Source organism: Thermobia domestica, chromosome 3 (genome assembly GCF_964235325.1).
Source record: "Thermobia domestica chromosome 3, izTheDome1.hap1.1, whole genome shotgun sequence".
NCBI classification, from domain to species: Eukaryota; Metazoa; Arthropoda; class Insecta; order Zygentoma; family Lepismatidae; genus Thermobia; species Thermobia domestica.
The window spans coordinates 268,320,894-268,342,632 of NC_137456.1; the positions used below are offsets into that span (position 1 = coordinate 268,320,894).

The following is a 21,739-nucleotide window of genomic DNA, read 5'->3' on the forward strand; positions in this document are numbered from 1 at the left end:
TATTTTAGAGCAAAGGTCACGATTTTGGGTCATGAACCTGGAGATGTAATGATTTTATTTAACCCAATTTTATCCTGCAGTTCCCAAATGGGAGCATTTCATATTGATGGTTACTTTTGCACAAAAATAGTTCTTATAGTGCTTTCTTCGTATTTCTACTAATGACTTGATATCACTATACGTAATCGTCAGAAGATTATTTCTTGGTGGGGAATTCTGCTTGACTTGGAGCCAACTGATTTTTTCGGTTGATACAGATAAATGGATGACCTTCAAAGTTTTGTGATTTTTCTATTTACTTTTACCACACCAACGAAAACGATTATTGTTTACATAACTGTAGGAATTGTTGAATTTTAATAATGATTTCGTTATCTTCCTCTTTCTTCATTCGTTACATAGTACAGTTTTTATTTCGTAGTTTTCATTTTAGAACAGTTTGAAGAAACGGGGTGGTGTACTATGTTCCCATTTGGGAACAATAGGCCTTACGTTAGGTTGAAATATAGTAAGTTCATTGCTTTGTTGAATAATACTCTATTGAGCTTCTCATATGAAAGTTTACGGTAATGTAGAAAACTATACCCCCTTTTCCGTAAAAGAGTCCTAGTATAGAATTTCATTGACATAATCGGTATACAGATGTGCATGGTGCAAAGCAACACATGATAAGTAACCCAATTAGGTTTATGTACAAGTCTTGTTGTGTATATATATATATATATATATATATATATATATATATATATATATATATATATATATATATATATATGTACGCTTGAGTTATCTTCCTCAAGCCTAATGGAACAAAGGAGCAAGTACAGGTAACAATCCCCCAGATGTTGAAGTTGGTGGATAAGTTATCCTTGATTTAGCAGAGGAAAATAATTAAATGTACTTTTCGACAACTTCTCTACGATGGTCAAGTTAATAGAAAATCTGAAACAAATGGGCGTACAAGAAACAGGAAAAATACGCTTTAACCGTATTGAAAAATGCTCACTTGATTGATCCAAAGGAACTGCGTAAGCAATACAGACATTCACACAATCAGATTACCCATATCTCTATCCCTAGTTAGATATTTCGACATTAATATTGTCACAGTGACGTCATCTCAAGCTTGAGTTTCTTCTATAGCAAAAGAGAAACGATTTAGCCAGACAGCTAAGAAAAAAATGAAATAAAATATTTGTTTTAGGTCCCACGAATATACCGGATAGGTGAAAGGAGACAGTGATGATGAGAAGTGAATGAAATGGTGGAATGAAGAAAGTGGGAGAATACCGGGGAATCCCGAAATATCCACGAGCACAGCGTTTGTCAAACACAAAGTCCAGACAGCGTGAGCTAGGATTGAACCAAGGACCCCAAGCACTGGAAGTGAACGCTTTACCACTGAGCCACCGCTACCCCAGGCAGCTAAAAACTATATTCACATTGATCAACCATCGGGCTTTGTACTTCATAATATACATCTGTGGTCGGTGTTGACAGAGTGGATGAAAATATAACCTAGAAGCGAGTAAACATTAGAAGGTAAAAAAAGACACTGGCAACTGCTAATGTTCCCTTCGAACGTATCAGTTAATAAAGCATGACATGTCCACAAATGGTCTAAACGTAACAAGGAATGTCAGCTTTATCTTCTTGGATTCACACCTCAAATTTGTTTGACCCATATACGAAAATACACACAACGAACCTGGTTGGAAAACCACAGTGAAACACAAAATCAGAGCTCTCCGAAACTAGTTCGATACGACGGCTTGCGTCACGATATTATTCGTAATAAGAAAAAATTGAGATGCGCTCAATTCAAGAAAAATGCAAACATGAAGTGCGGCGTAGCTCTCCATAATCACTACAACCCTTTCTTTCACAACAAGTAGAGTTAACACCGAAAGAAAGTAATCAAGAGTATAGAGAATACTCTAATCTTTTCAAATACAAATAAAAAGTGCATTCTTATAAAATATATAACGAGGGATATAGTATACTTATTTTATTTTTAATCATAGATATATATATATATATATATATATATATATATATATATATATATATATATATATATATATATATATATATATATCATTTTATTTATGTTATGAATAGATATGCTCTGTTTTACATTTAAATAGAAACCTGTATGTAGAAGAACGTGCATTTTCCTGGAACTGCAACAACAATGGAAAACATGTTTTCATTCATAAATCTTTAATAAATTTCCAAGACCTATTAGTTACACCTTTGAACCCTCTCTTCTGATCCCACTCTCTCCATACGGGAGCACGACATTTTCCAACTTCAGCATGACATCCAGGCCCACTGTTCCTATTTGGGAACATGCACCTGCGTAGACATGTCAAACTTGTCATATTCAGAAAGATCAATAAAGGGCAAACCAGACACAAAAGCGACTAAAAGGGGCTTTTTCTACTTGCTATGAAAGTGAATAGGTCACACAAATTTATTCCTTCGTTTATTTGATTAGTACGAAAGGATATAAAATTCTTAGTTAGTTAAAATTATCCTTCGTTTTTTCTATTTAGCAAAAACTTATTCCTTCGTTTATTTGAATAGCACAAAAAGTTGTAGAAATTCTGACCTTATTCCTTCGTTTGGTTGAGTAGCAGAATATGGTCTTTCTTTGTTTTTCTCTGTTTGGTACAGAAAGTAGAATATCAAAATTTAGTCCTTCGTTTATTTGAGTAGTATAAAATGTACATAAATACTGAACTACTTAAAATAGATCTCCGCTTTTTAATTGCTAATACAAAACTAAAGAAGCAAACAAAATTTATTCATTTTTCAATTTTTTCTACTTGATACATAATTGAATAGGTCAGTCAAATTTAACCCTTCGTTTATTTTAATAGCACAAAAAGGTAGATATTGCTGAGCTAGTTACCATTGACCTTCTTTGCTTAAGCAATTCAAATTTATTCTTTCCTTTGTTTGAGTTAGTTACAATGGTACTGAAATATTAAGCTAGTTAAAGAATGAACCTTCTTCGCCTTTTTGTGGTTGTTTAAAAACTAAATAGGCCACCCAAATTTAATCCTTCGCTTATTTAATTAATACAAATTGTTACTTCTTGCCTTTTTATGCTTGCTACAAAAATGAATAGGTCCCACAAACTTATTCCTTCGTCCATTTGAGTATTACAAAATGATATAAAATCTTGAGTTAGTTAGAATGAAACTTCTTCCCTTTTTCTGGTTTAGTATAATTTTATTTCTTTGTTTTTTGAATAGTACAAATAAGTATAGACATTCTGAGCTAGTTAAAATGGCATTTCTCGTTGGTGAAAAATTTAATTGGTCACACAAATTTATAACTTCTCATCTTTAAATAGTACAACATGGTCAAGAAATTCTGAGCTAGTTAAAAAGACATTTCTCGTTGGTACAAAATTGGGTAAACCACTCAAATGTGTAGCTTCGTTTTGTTTGAGAAGCACAAAAAATTATAACATGCTAAACTAGTTAAAATGGACCTTCTTCGCTTTTTCTGGTTAGTACAAATTTATTCCTTTATTTGTGTAGCACAAAAATTATTAGTTAGTTAAATGGTATTTCCTTGCTTTTTTGTTTGTAACAAATTTATCCCTCCGTTTGTTTAAATATTAAACAATTTTATAAAATTCTAAGCCAGTTAAAAATGGTCCTTCTTGGTTTTTTCTCGTTGGTACAAAAGGAAATAGGACACCCGAATAAATTTATTATTTTTTTAAATGGCACAAAAAGGTATAGAATGCTGAGCTTATTAAAATGATCCTTCTTCGCTTTTCTGGTCAGTACAAATATATACCTTTGTTTACTTGATTAGCACAAAGTGTTAATTCTTTCCTTTTTCTGCTTGGTACAAAACTAAATAATCGATCTAAATATATTTCTTCTTTTATTTGAGTATTAGAAAATGATATAAAATTCTGAGTTAGTTAAAATTGTCCATGTTCGCTTTCGCAAATTTATCCCTTCGCTTGTTTAAATAGTAAAACAGCCTGGAAGTCCTGAACTAGTTACAAATGAGTTTTCTCGTTGGTTAAAAATTCAATAGTACATTCAAAGATGTTTGAGTAGCTCAATTGGTATATCAAGCTGAACGAGTTAAAATGGTCTTTCTTCGCTTTTAGTGGTTGTTACAAATTTATTCCTTTGTTTATTTGTGTAGCTTTTCTTCTGTTTGATACAAATGTAACCCTTCGTTTGTTTAAATACTACAAAAAGGCTTAAAAATCTAAGCCTGTTATAAATAGTTGTTCTTCGCTTTTTTCTCGTTGGTACAAAAGGAAATAGGACACCCATATTTATTTATTCCTTTCCTTAAATAACAAAAAAGGTATAAAAAGCTGAGCTACTTAAAATTGTTCTTCTTTGGTTTTCTTCGAGTGAGTGCAAAGCTTAGACTACTCAAGTTATCCTTAGTTTTTTGAATGGTATAAAAAAGCATAAAATGCTAATCTAGTTAAAATGGGCATTCTTGGCTTTTCTTCTGATTGGTACAAAAATAAAATAGACCACTGAAATTTGTTCCCGCTATTATTTGAATAACACAAAAAGGTATAAAATGACGAGCTAGTTAAAGTGACCCTTCTTTGATTTTCTTCTGATTGGTACAAAAATAAAATAAATTATCCAAATTTATTCTTTCGTTTATTTGGGTAGTACAAAATTGTACACAAATATTGAACTAGTTAAAATGGACCTTCATCACTTTCTTCTGGTTCGTACAAAGCTAAATACTCAATCCAAATTTATTTCTTCACTTATTTGAGTATTACAACATGATATGAAATTCTGAATTAGTTAGAAAATGGTTCTTTTTCGCTTTCTTTCTTCTTGCTAAACATTGTAAAGCACACTCAAAAGTTATCCCTTCGTTTGTTTAAATAGTACAAAATGGTCTTTTTCTCGCTTTTCCTCGTTAGTTTAAATACTGTTTCCAAATTCGTTTTTTTCGTTTATTTGAATAACCCAAAAGGATCAGAAATTCTGAGGTAGTTAAAACGGCGTTTTTAAAATTTTTCTCGTTAATATAAAAGTTAATAAGGCACTAAAATGTATTACTTCTTCACTTTTTTCTGCTTGGTACAAAATTTATGCGTTGCTCTGTTTACGAATTATTCGGGTTTCAATATTTGACCTTTGACCTCGATTGTAAGTAGTTTTGCGACAGGTAGTAGTTTATGACTATTACTAAATGTGGAAACCGCACCTTGATATGTGGCTGTGTTTACGACTTATTCTGGTTTAAAGATCTGACCAGTCAACTCGATGGTCAGCACTCTTAGGCCACATAGTAGTTGATGACCTATTACTAAATGTGGAAACAGTACCTTAATATGTAGTTCCGTTTACGAGTTATTCTGGTATGAATATTTCGCACTTCACCTCGATCGTCAGTACTTTTGGGACATGTAGTAGCTGATGAACTATTACTAAGTTTGAAGAAAGAACCTAAATATGTTGCTCCGTTTACGAGTTACTCGCATTTAAACTTTGTCGTTTATGGTCAGTATTTTAGGACATGTATTAGCTGATGGCCTATTACTAAGTGTGGAAACAGCACCTAAATATGTTCCTCCGTTTACGAGTTATTCGGATTTGAACTTTTGACGTCAATGGTCAGTACTTTTATTACGTGTAGTAGTTGGGGACCAATTAATAAATGTGGAAACAGCATCTCAAATGTTGCCTTGTTTAAGAGTTATGCGGTTATAAATATTTGACCTTTGACCTCGTTGGTCAGTGCTTTTGAAACTTTTAGTAGTTGACTATATATTACTAAATCTGAGAACACCACCTCAATATGTGACTCCGTTTACGAGTTATTCTGATTTCGACCACGATACTCAGTAATTTTGGGACATGAAGTAATTTGCGAATGTTATGTTACTCAGGGGTTGATAAAAGGAACGAGTACATCCCTCGCATTACATAGGAGTACTGTTAAAATAGGTTTTCGTAGTCTCTGTAATTTCTGCTATGTTAAAGTAGGGGTTATAAAATTGACCATAACAAGAGAACGTTCATAGTCTTATGTAGTTTATTGGTATGTTAAAATAGGGGTTGAAAAATAAGACATACTCTGGCATGCTGCATAGTGTTATGTAGTTTCTGCAATGTTAAAATATGGGTTGATAATAAGCCATGCTCTTTTATTAGCTCTGCTATGTTATATAGTCTTATGTAATATGTTCTATGTTAAAATAGAGGTTGAAAAAATTGGTCATAGAAGAGAACAAGTACACCCATTATGATGTTGGTAGTCTTCGCTATGTTACATAGGAGTGGCGCGTTCTTAGTCTCTGTGCAATTTCTATGTTAAAATAGGGATTTAAAAATAAGCCATACTCTTTTATGTTGCATAGTCTTTTGTAATATGCGCTATGTTAAATAGGCGGTTGGAGAACGTGTCATCGATCAGCGATGTTCATAGTCTCTCTGTAATTTCTGCTATGTTAAAATATGGGCTGAGAAAAGTGCTCATAAATGGGGACGAGTACACCCTAAAAAGCGGTCATAAGAGGGAACGAATGCACCCTTATTTTAGTGTGTTCAATTGTAAAATAAGGGGTGGAAAAGTTACTCATAAAAGGAAACGAATCCACCACTTAAAGATTATCTGCTCTACTATGTGTTCGTAGTCTCCATGTATTCTCTGCTATGGTAACATAAGGGGTGGAAAAAGTGATCACAAAAGGGTAGGGGTGGAACGAATACAGCCCTACTATTTTAAATAGTTGTCTGTTCGTAATCTTATGTAAACCCACTTTGCTATGTTACATAGGTATTCATTGTCTGCTATGTTTATAGTTAAAAATCGGGGTTGAAAAAATGTTCATAAAAGGGAATGAATACACCCCTGCTATGTTTCGTAGTCTTATGTATTCCTTGCTCTGCTATGTGTTCGTAGCATAAAAGGAAACGGGTACACCCCTTAAACTGGAGGTCGTTGGACGGTTCAAGGTTAAAAACGTATGCATCCCTGCTATGTTACGTAGTCTTATCTATTATCTACGCTGCTCTGTGTTCGTAGGCTCCATGTATTCTCTGCTATGGTAAAATGTTCAAATAGGGGATGAAAATGTTATCATAAAAAAAACGAATACATCCCTGCTATGTTACGTAGTCTTATGAATTATCTGCTCTGCTATGTTTTCGATATTCTCTGCTATGGTAAAATAAAGGGTGGAAAAAGTGATCATGAAAGGGAACAAGTCCACCCCTTGATAAGGGAGAACGAGTACACCCCCTAAAAAGTGCTCATAAAATTGAGCAAATAAACCCCTAAAATGGAGGTCGTAAAAGACCGTGGTGGACTGTTCAAGGTGTCCGATTTCCCACACGTGGTCGGGCCAAGTGGGTGTGGCCATAGGGCGTGGCCGGGGGGCAAGTGGGCGGGGGCCGGGACCGGAGTCATGTGACCGGAGCCAGCCAGTCAGCGTGAAGGGGTCGTGGCTTGTTTGCGCATGCGCAGTAGGATAAAAACAGCCCCAGGTGTCCCTTCTCTACTTATTTCCTTCATTCAGACAGCAAAGAAACACAGGTTCGTTGTACTCTGGACCGGAGTCAAATAATGTGAGACCCATCGACCTTACTTTAATACTTCATAAGTTGATGGATGTGCTGCCCTAGTTCCTCATATATTCACATCTATTGCTGCCCGAAGATCTTCATTTTGTACTTGTGTTTGTCTTGCGGCATGTGGTGCGTCTTCGAGTGTATCGTCAGTGTCCTTAAACTTTATCAACCAGCGCTGCATTTGTCCACGAAGTCACGATACCTCCAACAAAGGCATGGCATATCTTTCGTTTCGCTGCACAGGTACTTGACACCAGTTTGAACTCGTGCAGTATACACGCCATTATGACGCTCTGCTGAGCATGCGATTACGCCACTCCAATAGAAATTTAAAATGAATTTTTTCACGAATCAGCATTTACTTGACGTGTTTAAGTACGCAGAGGTCGCCAAATTCGACGTAATATCAATACACATAAATTAATAAATACAGCACATATTTTATAATAAGGATTATTTAAGTTAGGTATCAATTAATTTTAAAATTTATTTCGTTTTTGTAATCTATTTGTAGTTTCGACGAAACAATTACTACAAACTTGCTTACCTTTAACACTCCTACAATGAGAACAAGAGTGAAGATTATTACTAATATAAATGATCCGATAACAATGTAGACCATTATTTTAAGGACTGAAAAAATGAATAAATATAAATTAGTTTATCAGTATCAAGAAATGCAAATAGCAGAAAAAAGAAATAAATGTTTTGAAAATATACTAATTCTTTGCTAACAATTAACTATTGTGTGTGTCTGCAGTCCGCTTATTTCATTTAAAAGGATTTACCTATTTACAGATATAGATCTTGACTAGATCTAATCGAATAAAATCGAGGGCATACAAGCAATGTTACATATACGACCGGGCTTATGTTAGGCGAGCTTACATAACGGCACAAGATAAATAGCAGAAATGGAATTGTTCTTTATCAATATGAAAATTTGTGTTCTATGTGCACTCTTGGACTTGCCCAATTCAAGTTCTAAGAGACGAACAAGAGAGAAAGTTGCAAAGTTGCCCTAATCATATTAACCGAAAATTATCAATATTACTATCAAGTCCATAGTTATCCCGATCTCTAAGCCTGAATAGTGATAGTCTATATGAGTTTTAAGCCCTTGCTTAAGGAATATCGTATAACAATTTGACTGGCAAATTACAAGGCTATGCTCTTCATTGTTTATTTGATGGTTTATTTATCTCAAAATTTATAGGGAAAAGTCGAAGATTTTAATTTCCTATTTATTAACTTTACTAACGGTGACAGAAATGCTATACGTTATTTATTTGTTTTACTCTTTTCGTTACTTTTAGTTGGAATCTTGCATAAAACTTTTAGTTTTGTATGTAGACCAGATGTTTTAGGTAATTTTGTTTAAAAAACTGTTGAATCATGAGGAAGGACCACTGTAATTTAATGTTACAGTGACTACTTATACTTTGCTTGACATATATTTTACAATACTACGTATCGTATTTGACAGATTACATATTTTAAGACAAATTGTGATTTTTGGCATGCTGCGATTCTGAGAATGGGTGGTAATTGTTTTATTAACATTTTTAGAGAGGTTTCTATAAAGCTTTGTATTACTCTCAATTATCAAAGTAGGGACATTGTACACATTTCAATATTAGTTATATCATAGGGAATTGATTAAGTGGATTGAACCTCTTATATAAAACTCATGTCTTTAATCTAAAATATATTTAGTGTTACTTGGGTGTATTTGTGTAGAAAATATGATAGTTTTAGCTGTTTACACATTGAGAAACATTAAGCAGTTGCTCAGAGATGTTTTGTAATTTTAAAGGGTCATAGTTATCTGTATGGCAAGTTTGAAGAAAGAGGGAGTCCGGATTGCTGCAGAAATCATAAAGAAGATTTCAATTAGATTTTGCAAATCTGAAGTAATACATTTAAAATTCTCTGTACAGTAGAAGGTAATGTAACGTCGCAGTACATGAGTCCACTTGACTTATACGTTTAGACTAGCTTATTAACTTCTATATCTCATAAAAAATAAAAGTATTATAGATCAACCAAGGAAGGAAGGAGTTTTCATAATATGTTCAAATTGCCACATATTTTCGCAGTAAACACTGGATTGTTGTAATAGGTGTTAAGTTCTTAAACATTGCTTCCTGTTAAGGAAAATAAACTATCCAGGACCAATACGGATGGATATAAATTATACAAATTTAAATTGGTGGTTTTGAAAATGATCGTTCTTTCCAGCGTCAAGACAATGAGACTCCCGTCTTCAGTATACTATAAGTTTTTAGTAAATATAATGACATTAAATTTATCAAGGTTTTCTTATCCAGAATAAAACCCAAAATCCCTTGAAGAAATTGAACGCACGCTAGCAAATAAGGCAGCAGTTAGGGATAATAATAATAATAATCTTCACGACTGTAATATTCATGTCTATCTATATAAAACATTGGAGATACAAGTATTCACATTTTATGATTTTAGATTGATTGAAGAATTGGTTGATATAAGAAAATTCTTTAAAAAAGTAAAGTAAACGTCTAACAGAAGAAGTCAAATATAATTATATGAGAATAGCAAATATACAATAACAGCAACATACCTACGTTTATATATGAATAGCCTATATATAACAGTAAACACTACAGAAACAACAATAACAATAAACTCCTACAATGGTAACAATATAGAAGATACATAAGAATAAGAATAAATAGTGAAGAACAATAATGTCACAATAAATGCATACTTATTCGAGCGAATGTGTGCCAATAAATGCAATTTTGTCAACAATTATTTGGTTAAGATTATCCGAGAAGACCAAGTGTTTACTGAATCCAGAACATAGTAACTTCAAAGAAGGTATTTCATAGTATCTCGGACAAAAAGTTTAATCTTCTTCGGGAAGCTCTGAATATAGTCACAAGGGGAGTGATGAAGAAGAATACTTCGAAAAGGCATAGAAATAGGGTACCTGGTGTGAAGCACATAATTCAAGTTAAACCGAATGTTCGATTGGCAACGAAACCTATTCTTTTGGTTCAGAAACCGTTTCAGAAGTTATTTTAAAGGAAGGAATAGTACATTTTGATATTTACTCCCATACTTATTCCATGCCTTCTTAACACAATATGCTTCACTCAGCACCAGATAAGCACACGGCAGCAAAACTATTCCAAAGGACGCATGAGAGTGTTTTATGACGCAATATATATTTGACGAAATTTGGGTTGAACGAATGCTGAAGTGGCACGCGCAGATTCAGAAAGGATTAAAACATGGCAGAATGTTACTCTTACAGATATAATGATTTTTTGGTATTCTGTTTTGTTACAAACTTGAAAAAATATGTTTATGTGCTAGTGTAAACAGTTTAGTGAAGTCGATATTTATAACAATAAAAATACATATATTTTCTATTACAAACATATTGTTCTTTTTCCTTTCAAATTGAGTATAGATATATCAGTGTTACATTAGTAGAAGTAGTACACAGTGTCGTTGTGATCGAAGTATACAATTATAATTATTTCCACTCATATACCGAATTGTGGCTACTAAACCGTACCTATGCCACATTGTAATTTTTTGAGTATGAGTTACAGGGTTAAGATGTTTCCTTATATTTACACCGTAGTGCTGGCCTTCTACATATTCTAATTATAGGTATTTATTTGAACTTTAATGAAAAAAATAATTTTTGTTCACACACAGCGGAATAGGTATGAAGTTCGTGACCACAGGTCTTACTGTGTATATTCACAAGGTGTTCTCAAAAAACATCAAATAACTTAGGAAAATTAATCCTTACGGAAGAAGAAAATGAAAGTTACGGGTCACTGCACTGAAAGATTCTCGCTCAAATTTCTTGAACCAAATCATATTATGCTACAGTCAAATACAACAAAAATTTAAGGAGTTTTCGGAAAACTCCAAAATATAGCTCCAGTTATTTCTTTCTTGTACCGTTACGAAAGTTAATGCAATTTTAGAGTTGATTTTGAGTTTAGCGTCCTGTTCAGCAGCGAGGTTATATGAGATGTGGAATTACTGATCAACGTTGAATCTGAAGCACATATACTCCCGCCGGGAATCTGATCCATGTATCGATAACACAATTGTGCACCAAGGTCGGTGTTGAAGTTTTCCATGTTTACGTCCGAGGATACACTTTCCGAAATTATTTCCTGACACCATGTGCATATTATACTGCTTATTTTTAAGTAACAAGAACTAGAAATATTCGAGGCAATAGTTCAACTTATATTTATTAACATAATCTGAACACTTTAGAAAATCACCCACATAGTCTACATTATTGCGACATTATTATGTTCGTTCTTTATTAGTTTGGATGGTTGGGTTGGTTTAGAGTTTAGCGTCCCCTTCTGGACTGATGTTATAAGAGATGTGAGCCTTCAGTGGAATCCTAATCCTTAGTGATGTGTTGAAATTTCAAGACTCTTCCACCAGGTATCGAAAACGAGGTCTTTGATCCAACGGTGCGAAAGCTAGCCACCAGACAGACGAAGGGCTGTTGTGTGTGTGTTTTTTTAATGTTTCTTACCTATGTTGATTCACGAGAAAGTTGGTTCATGGGATTCGATCCATCGTTTCTGTTGAATGAATCTTGACTTTGATTTTTTATTACTTCCAGAAAATTATTTAAACAGTTAACGTTGCCGGAAAGTAGAAGTAACTATCCACGAAGAATTTCAAATTCCAGATACAAGAAGAAATTTTATAGTTTGTATCCATGCAAACGTCTCTTACAAAGTTAGTGCTCCAAACGAAAGCTAAATCTCAGCCATGATTTGCATCAAATTGTTGATACTGCTTTCTAATGTATATACTCCTCCCCTATTATCTACTGTTCAGGCTGGGTTATTAAAAAGAGTTGGAACTGCTAATATGAAATTAGTGGCTAGCAATAGTTGTCTAACTTGAATTATTAGAATGACAAAATTGACGTTCTCTACCTGATCTTTGCTTCCAAAGTATAAGTTAAATCATACAGCAGGAAATCGCAACAAGAAAATATTTCAAATTGTCCTGGAAGCAAATATTCTTCCTCTGTGACGTTTACAGGAAATCTATCAGCTCTACAAAAATGAAGGAAAGAAATGGAATGAGGGTGGTATCCTGTGGCGTTCTTCCACACCCATTTTAAGAGTACTTAAGATTGGGGAGGAAAATACCTGCCTGTCAGCACATCTGTTTCCGAAGATCAAATTGGAACACACAATCTTCAATATCTAGTCCATTACAATTTACTTTTAAAGAGTTCATTACTTTTGATTTATTTCATTAAACGTGAAATTGAGAGAACCATTGAATTTCTATTGCATATCTGTATAAATATGGAAAATGTTAACTTCTTACGTATCATATTTCCCTTGATATTCATGAAGTAAAATTTACATGTTATCTTATGGGGACTCAGAAACCAGTGGTAAAAGGTATAAGATTCCCTTAAAGTATAGTGAAAGTAAAGTTTTTGTTTTCGAAATATCACATGATTCAATTGACGAGTTCTCTCTTATCTCATCCCATCTCCTGAGCAATACAGGTTTCCGTGTCGGCCATATACATATGGACATAGCATCAAAGTTTTATGATCTGTCAGATCTAGAAACACAATTTTGATAATTTGAAACAATTGTGGTTGAAAACGTATGTTAGAATCAACAAGTGTTCACTCGAAGAACTAAAATCCCTTAACATTCGAAACATTTTCTACGTCCAGAATGTTTGAATTTTTCTTTATGAAATAATATTTAAACGATCACCTTTTCTCTTTTCTGTGGTGAAGAGAAGGGAAATACATATTCGTTAACATTGTTTGGTTTAGAAAAGACTAAAACTAATGGTTAAATAAAAATTTAAGTTTCTTCTCTTGAGGAAAAAAGTGTGCTATACTCTCTTCACGATGCTAACAAGCATGATCCACAAACTTATCCTATTTAATTTCCAGAACCCCAAAGTCAAATAGCTAACTAAACTTCCGTCAAGCATTTACATTTCTGTATCTCTCTACCATTCTTTCCCTCCGTCTCTCTCTCTCTTCGTTTAGAATTACGCGAAAAATATATATTTCATTTGTATATGCCGAATAATCAACTGTAAATAATAATGACGCAAATAAAATACCAACTTGTGATCTTTAAAGAATGAAGAAGGCTTTTTCGAACTGGTCCACAATTTGTTTGAACCAAATGATATTTATGTGGAAAAATCACTCGTCTTGTACCGGCATATGTTTGTGTGTATTTAATAAAGAATTTTACGTGTGTAGAATATTGATAAGTAAAAATACGATGTAATGCTAACATACCTGTATAGATATTATTGCCTTTTTCAGGACGAACTGTTGTGTTTTTTTCATTATTTAGGTGGGTATTTGAATATTGTTCTTATAAAGCATTCCGTTTAGATAATTGGATACTTACTTTAAAGTTATATTCGAAATAGTGCTCGATTTTTAACTCTAGATAAGTACTTTCATAAAATATCGATATCAAACTGCGTAATATTTACGTTGTTCCTCTCATATACGTAATTTATACAGGAATTTTGATTTTGACATTTTAACATATACATTATAGAAAGAATCAAATAATATAGGCATTTCCATTGCTAAGAGAGAGTTGCTCAATATTTTTGTTACTAATCATGGACAAACAAGAGAAAAGCGAATATACTTGACATTTTGTTCACCAAGCTATAGTATATTTGCACATCTTAAATTCTTTTCTAATCGAACTCAAAAATAAGAATAATTGCAAAAAATATTACTCAATAAGTTAGGAGCATTCCCGAAACGTATGTTTCTATACCGATTTAGTACATTTGTTAATCTTAAATATTTTTGAAATATTTAGGTGCCATAATATTTACCCAAACTACTAAAGTATTTCGTTTCCTATTTTTGTTCTGATGTTGAAATAAAACTTTTTTCAGCATTTTCATTTACCTTAAACGTAAGTTTTTAAGTTCTTCACGAGCTTTCTTTTGCAGTGATATCGAACTGAGTATGAAGCAGATGGGGTTTTTGGATTTTTGGGCTTTTGTTATTTCTGGCACTTATCTCGTCATGTTTCAAGGAGGACACTCGGCAAACATTTTCTGTGGGAAAAGTAAGGAAGGAAGGAAGACAGATGGAAGGTAGCACCATGGGGTCTATTAGATAGATACCATTCCGGCATTTGACTTGTGTGAATGAGGAAAACCAAACTGAACCTCATCCATAATGCCTAGCCTGAAAAAGCTTTTTACACTTTTCCGAACGAGTGCTCCTAACGGGAATCGAACCTGGGACAAATCACACTGAATTTGAGAACTTTATCAACTATGCTGACTTGAACTAAGAAGAAAGTTGTTCAACTCTTACAGCTTTCGCAGTGTTTAAACGTATTTTTCGTACCAGTCAGACAGATATTATTTCACTTCAGAATAATCTATGGAAGGGCTAACTGATGAAGGCTGATATGCTCTATATCAATAATAATAATAAAAAACAGGCGGCGCGGTGGCTCAGTGGTATAGGTTCACTTCCGGTGCTTGAGGTCCCTGGTTCGATCCCAGCTCGCGCCGTGTGGACTTTGTGGTGGACAATCACCGTGCTCGTGGGTTTTCTCGGACTTTTCCCGTTTCCTCCCACTTTCTTCATTCCACCATTTCACTCATCTCTCATCATCACCGTCTCCTTCAGCCTAACTGGCACATGCGTGGGACGTAAAGATTTCATTTTCAATAATAAAACAATAAAAATCAATAACACATTTATAATATTAATTATCTAAATTTCATGTACAATGCTAATTGACACCACGTTGTCCGAGCTAGATTAGTCGCTACAATGCTTATGTAATGATATGGCGAATTTTATCCATGTAAATCTCATAAATTCTATTACTACAGATTGATGATAAATCACTTTTAAATAAAATTGGTAAACATAAGAATTAAACGAATAATTCTAGACAAAATACCGTAGCGGCAGGAAACTACCGGTTTGTTAGTAAGTTAGCAAAAAGTAAGAATTGTGATTTCTTTTTTTATTTAAAAAAAAACAACATATCATTTCTCGAACCCTGGGAGAGCCAATTTAGCGTTACAGATGAAAACGTTGCTACAATGCGCGAGGAACATGGAACCCGAACCAAGGGAACAAAGAAGAAATTTTCCTTGGTCTCGGGGAATGTTTCTGAGTACAAGATAATTTTTCCTACTTCCCGTGTTTAGAAAAAGAAAATGACATCCTAGTTACGATTTCGAAACGAAAAATATCGCCGTTATAGTAGGTAAGGATGTGTTAACAAGAAACGTTAGTATTGCATATTCATAAAATTTCAGGGAGAAAAGACTCTGACTGTTTTTCCGCCCGAAGTGCAAAACAGTAATAAAGAAAAATTCAATAAGAGTATCCACAGACGTCCACAGACATTCACAGATCTGCCACGAGAAAAGCTTTTATTCTAAAAGTAAAACTTAAAAGAAAATGTCACTGGTATCAGTGAACGTTCTCCTTAGAGAGAGATGAAAATAATGAACGATTCTGAGGAAAAGGAATAACAAGGCTGTTAATTTTTGCAGGGGCCTCAGAAAAAAAGCAAAACATCTTGGTTTTAGTGAAAGAGATACAAAGATAAGCTGAAGAAAATTATAGAAAAAACACACATAGAGGCTTTCAGTCATAAACCGGAACTTCTGCATCTCATTAAATAGAATATAAAAATGCACAACACTGAATCATTTTCGACGAATTTAACATCATTCTTTGTAGGGAAGAAAAAATAATTCAAGAGCTTTTGGGGAAATCGAGAGGAGTGGGACTGAAGAAAATTTAGTTGTTCTCCTTATATCAGTGATTCTATTTTGCACAAAGAGATATCGAGAAAATACAAATTAAGTTTAGTTTCCATGGTTCTGAGTTCAATGACTGACGGATAAAAGTGTAATCTGTTCGCTGTTACTGACACTTTACCATTTAGGAAGTATATTTTTATATCGTTGAACACGATTTGTACCTACTCATATATTAAATTTGATGGACAGGGTCAGAATTTTACTACTTTTGTTGCACATATGGCTTGCATAAGGTCCAAAAATGCTACTTTGTTTTCTGATCTTATTTATAGTCAATCTAAGCTCATGAAATTAGTGCTTAAAGACATTTAATTTATTAAAGTTATTGTTTATTATGATAACGTCTTCAGCGGCGGAGAAACAAAACAATTTTTTAAAATCCTACACGACACACTATAATGAATTGAATTGAAATAAATCCTGATAAGGCAGTATTGCTTGCTCAAGATTTCGCATGCTGTGGCCACCGAATTAGGAATTGTTATTTTCATTATGCTGAAGACGAAATGAAAATGGCCGAACAGTATCAACGAGCAAGGAATGTAAATCAGGTGCATTCATTTTCGGATCAAAGAATTGCAGAAATTTTACCGCCGACCACAGATTTTAGAAGAGAGATAGATACTTTGATGGAAATATGTACATGAGCATGTATTAAATAAATTGAAGAAAGTATTGGTTGATGATCAATTGCATCTCCTGTCTAAACTGCGGGAGTCGTACTACATATCCGTCGATGTCTCTATTGTAGCCTCGGGATACACTCTGTGCACCAGCAACCAACAATTATTTTGTGGTAGATCTTTAAAATTCAGGACATAAGAGAATATAAGCCATCAGTGTTTGTTTACACTGCTAACGAAATAAAGATCTCCGCCAAACAAATGGCGGTAATAAAAGTAAGAACTGATTCTCATAATTTTACTAAGGTGTACATTGAACCTAGTGATGATATACATCACCGGTTTCGATGCCTTGTATCACGTACTTTATATAAACAAAATTGGAAGGTCAAGTGTTAGTACTTAACTGCAAACATGTAACCACCCTTCTCCCTTCAGGTACCAAGAAAGGTAAATTAGAAGAATGACGAAATTATACATTCTAAATCTGTTGAATCAATAAACCAGTTGACTCGGAAAGAGAAGATAATCACCAGGCGCCTTGATCAGTCTAGTCGGCGACTTCTGAACATGATGTAGCCACTGAAATAGACGTCTCACTCCATCTCACGCCCGATCAACGGGCAGAGATTGTGGATATACTTCGCGAATACCAAGATATCTTAGCTTGGCGTGTTGAGGTATTACAGTAATTTCAGAATATGAACATTGAATCGAAATGCTTAGAAATGTACACATAAGTACTTCCCATATAGAGAAACGCCGTCACAGCGTAAAATAATACAAGAAATAGCCAAACTTCTAGCTCTAGATGCAATTCGGCCAGTGAAATCTACCTACGCATCACCAGTGTTAGTTGTAAAGAAACAAAATGGTGAAAATAGGATCGTTTGTGACTTCCGAAAAATCAAGCAGTACATAGTTCTGGCCATTATAGGACCCCTCTGATAGATGATCTCTTATATTACATTGGCAACTCTCAGTTTCTAAGCTCGTAGGACATCCGTAGCGGTTTCCATCATGTCAAATTAAAGGAATCATACCAGGAAAAGATATGAATCATATGTAGTGAAGGTTGTTCTGTTTTAAGACTGTTCCTATGGGTCTATTCTCTAGTCCAAGTTGGTTCCAGCGATGTATCGACAAAATATTTGCGTCTTCGAAACTCAATATCATGATCGTGTCTCTTGATGACTTCATTCTATACGCTCCTGACTTTCCTGAGATGGTTAGAAGAATCAAATTAGTCTTTCAGAGATTGGGAGAAGCTAACCTGAAACTCAACCCAGGGAAATGCCATATAGCATATAACAATTTGGAAGTTTTAGGTTTCAAAATTGGGCGAGATGGGCTATCACCGGTTCCATCAAAAATCGAAGCAATCACTAAAATTCCCGAAGCAAAAACTGTCCAAGCTGTTCGTTCGTTTCCAGGTTGTGTAAACTTCTTACGGAGATTCATAAAAAATTGTTCCATCATAGCTAAGCCTCTCACCGAACTGACAAAATCTTCAGTTCTATTTCGTATTGGCGAATGGCAGAAATTTGCATTGGAAACCATAAAACGGAAACTCACGGAGGCTCCAGTTCTTCAGATGTTCAGCCCACAACTACGAACAGGAAGGAATTAGATCGGTTCTCATACAAGTTAAGGATGGGAAAAGACATCCTATTGCAAACTTAGCATAACCCTCACTAAACCCTAATCTAATTATTCAATAATAGAAATCGAAACTTTAGGATTAGTGCAAAGTATTCTTCAATTTCATCATTACATGTGTGAAATTGATTTCGTAGTGTATGTAGATGCATGTAGTCTCTGCTACTTACACAATCTGACTTCTCTTCGTGGAAAATATTTAAGATGGGCAGTAAGACGGCAACAATATTGTTTCAAAGTCGTGCACAAACAAGGAAAAAATAAATTATGTCCCAGATAGCTTATCAAGGTACCCTGTTTCTGTTTTCTCTCAAGAAGAGCGCGATCTCAGAGAAGTAGGACCCATGGTGAATTATTTTCGGGTACATACTGAAGAAATCATGGCGGCTAAACAAGCACAGGACTCATTCTTTTCCAGAATCCTAAAGGAAGTCAAAGATAACCCGACTGGTGCTGTCGCACGCTCTTAAGTGTCAAAGAACGGTGTCATGTATATAAAAATGGAAGTGACCTCAAACTGTGCATTCTGGAGTCAGAGATTCCGAAAATTCTTTTAGAAGTGCATGACTCAGAATTGTATGGTAGGCAATTTGGTTTTGCAAAGACGTATGGAAAGATAAACACTCGTTTCTATTTTTCCCATATGGGAAGAATAGTGCGAGAATATGTCAAGTCCTGCCTTCCGTGCCAGCAGAGGAACGCTGACAATGGACTTAAGCAAGCCTTCCATTGCCCAGTAGATTCTAAACGTCCATTTTATTCCATGGAACTCGATATTTTTGGACCTCTTCCTCCTTCCAATTCGTATAAATATATCATCACTTGCACTTGTAAGTGACCAGGTATACTGTTGCCAGAGCGTTGCGATCCGTAACTGCAAAAACTGTGGTGAATTTCGTGATCGAAAATATTGTGTATGTGTATCATCCTCCGTCGATCATACAAAGAGATAACGCTAGTAATTTCCATTCCGAACTGATGAAGGAGACAGCTAAATTGTTAGATATACATCAGCTATTCAGTAGTTCCTATCACCCAGAGTCTCAAGCTCGACTAGAGAATTGGAATTATACCTTGGTCAAAGACAATAGGCAAAGTACGTTCATTTAGCAGCTTACGTATATAATATAAGTAGACACGACTTGCATCCATATAATCCCTTCGAGCTAGTGTATAACAGAAAGCCGAAGTTGTTTAATGAATTGGACACGCAATGTTATAAACCAAGGTATCGTGAGTTCAAAACAAGACTCAAAAGAATTCAGGAAGTTGCCAAGAAAGCTTTAGTCCAGCGACAGTCTAAAGATAAAGAACGGATTGATAAAAAAGGCGTGAAATATCGTATAAGATAGGCGACAGAGTACTATTAAACTCCTACACTAGGAAACACGGTCGTTCATATAAACTAGAGCGAAAGCACTATGTTGGTCCTTACGAAATAATCAAGGTGTTACCTTGTAAAACCTGTGTCTTAAGAATACTTGGTAGAGATAACAAGGAATTTACGGTGAATGTTAAGCGCTTGAAATCATTTCATAAACGCAAATGGTCTCGTCTCAATCTTGTCAACTCTGACACTAAAACCTAATATATATTTATACACACACACACTTATATATATATATATATATATATATATATATATATATATATATATATATATATATATATATATATATATATATATATATATATATATATATATATATATATAATCGTCTTCCTTCTATGGTGTCTCTTTACAGTTGGTTTACTTAGATATAGATAGGATTCTTCCTGATCCAGGCCGGCTAGGTCTCGAGGACATCCATTTCATTTGAATTGATCGGCGCATAAAAGAATAATTTGCTTTTTTGTATACGGCGTGTACTCTAAAAAAAACTGTTCCTAAGATTCTTCGAGTAGGCTGCTTTGGTTCAAGATTCTCTGGTTTGAACCAATTTCCATTTAAACTCTACCCTGATGGACTTTTTTCTCTTTTTGCAGACTGTAGAAAGGAAAACACCGTCTGGTAACCGCAGGAAAAATACATGTCTGGGAGTCCAATAGCAGCCCGTACACGTAGTCACTGTAAGTCTAGTCCTTGTGACGTTTGTATAAAATTAGAGTTACCAAGTAGACATTCCAAACCATCTCTCCTTCTGTGATGGATACCAAAGAAACACCCCAGGTGACGGTTCATAATAAAATTCCAGTTTTCCTAATTGATGTGTCCTCTGGGAAACCTCATCAGGATGTGACGCGTTTTCTTGATGATTTTCATAGCGCGGCTCAGATGTTTAAGTGGAGTGATGCCGAGAAGAGGGCTTATCTACCCCCATACCTTCAAGTAGTGCTCGCGATTACTTCGAAGTAAACAGTGCCGAGTTGAATGCTGAAGGAGTCACTTTCAGTCAAGTGAGGGATAAACTCCTTAAGACTTTCAAATCACCTGACGTTATCGGCGATGCATTTGCAGCAGTGTATCAGAGAAAGAAGCTGCCAAATGAATCATACAATCAACACATTTTTAATGTCCTTCGCTTATGTAAAAGGGCAAAAGACACTATGGATGAGAAAGAGAAAATACGAAATATTCTAAAGGGTTTGGACAGTCCAGTCCTTCAATTCAATACAACTAAGGATTGCCAAACTCTGGATGACCTACAAAAACATCTACAGCTTAACGAAGCTGCAGAACATCAAGCAAACTTAAGGGCAATAGCTGAGAATATGTCCAAAATAGGCACTACCACTAAACAGGCTTGAGCCGTTCGGAAGAGCCAGTTCACAAGCGTCCTAGACGCCAAGATCCATCTGTTTGGGCAGTAATAAAACAACTGCCTAACATGACTCTTGAAAATCGCAACAAGCATTATCTTCAGGGTTCGAACTAGTATCGCCGTCAACAGAATCAGGCATACAATGAAATAGTAGCGATCAACAGCGCAGACAGTATAATCAGTATCACCGTAACACACGTACATTCCAACGAACACAAAACAAACGAAATCA

The 21,739-nt window shown here is 34.7% G+C and overlaps 1 protein-coding gene across 1 annotated transcript in view; it reads right to left on the minus strand.

Moving 5' to 3' along the window:
- The window catches only part of LOC145681647 (uncharacterized), a 227,172-nt gene that overhangs the window by 127,378 nt on the left and 78,055 nt on the right, over positions 1 to 21,739 (minus strand). Inside the window, exon 4 of the mRNA XM_081753269.1 lies at positions 8,143 to 8,228. Within this exon, the coding sequence (XP_081609395.1) occupies positions 8,143 to 8,228 (86 nt within the window). The remainder of the gene's footprint in view (positions 1 to 8,142; positions 8,229 to 21,739) is intronic.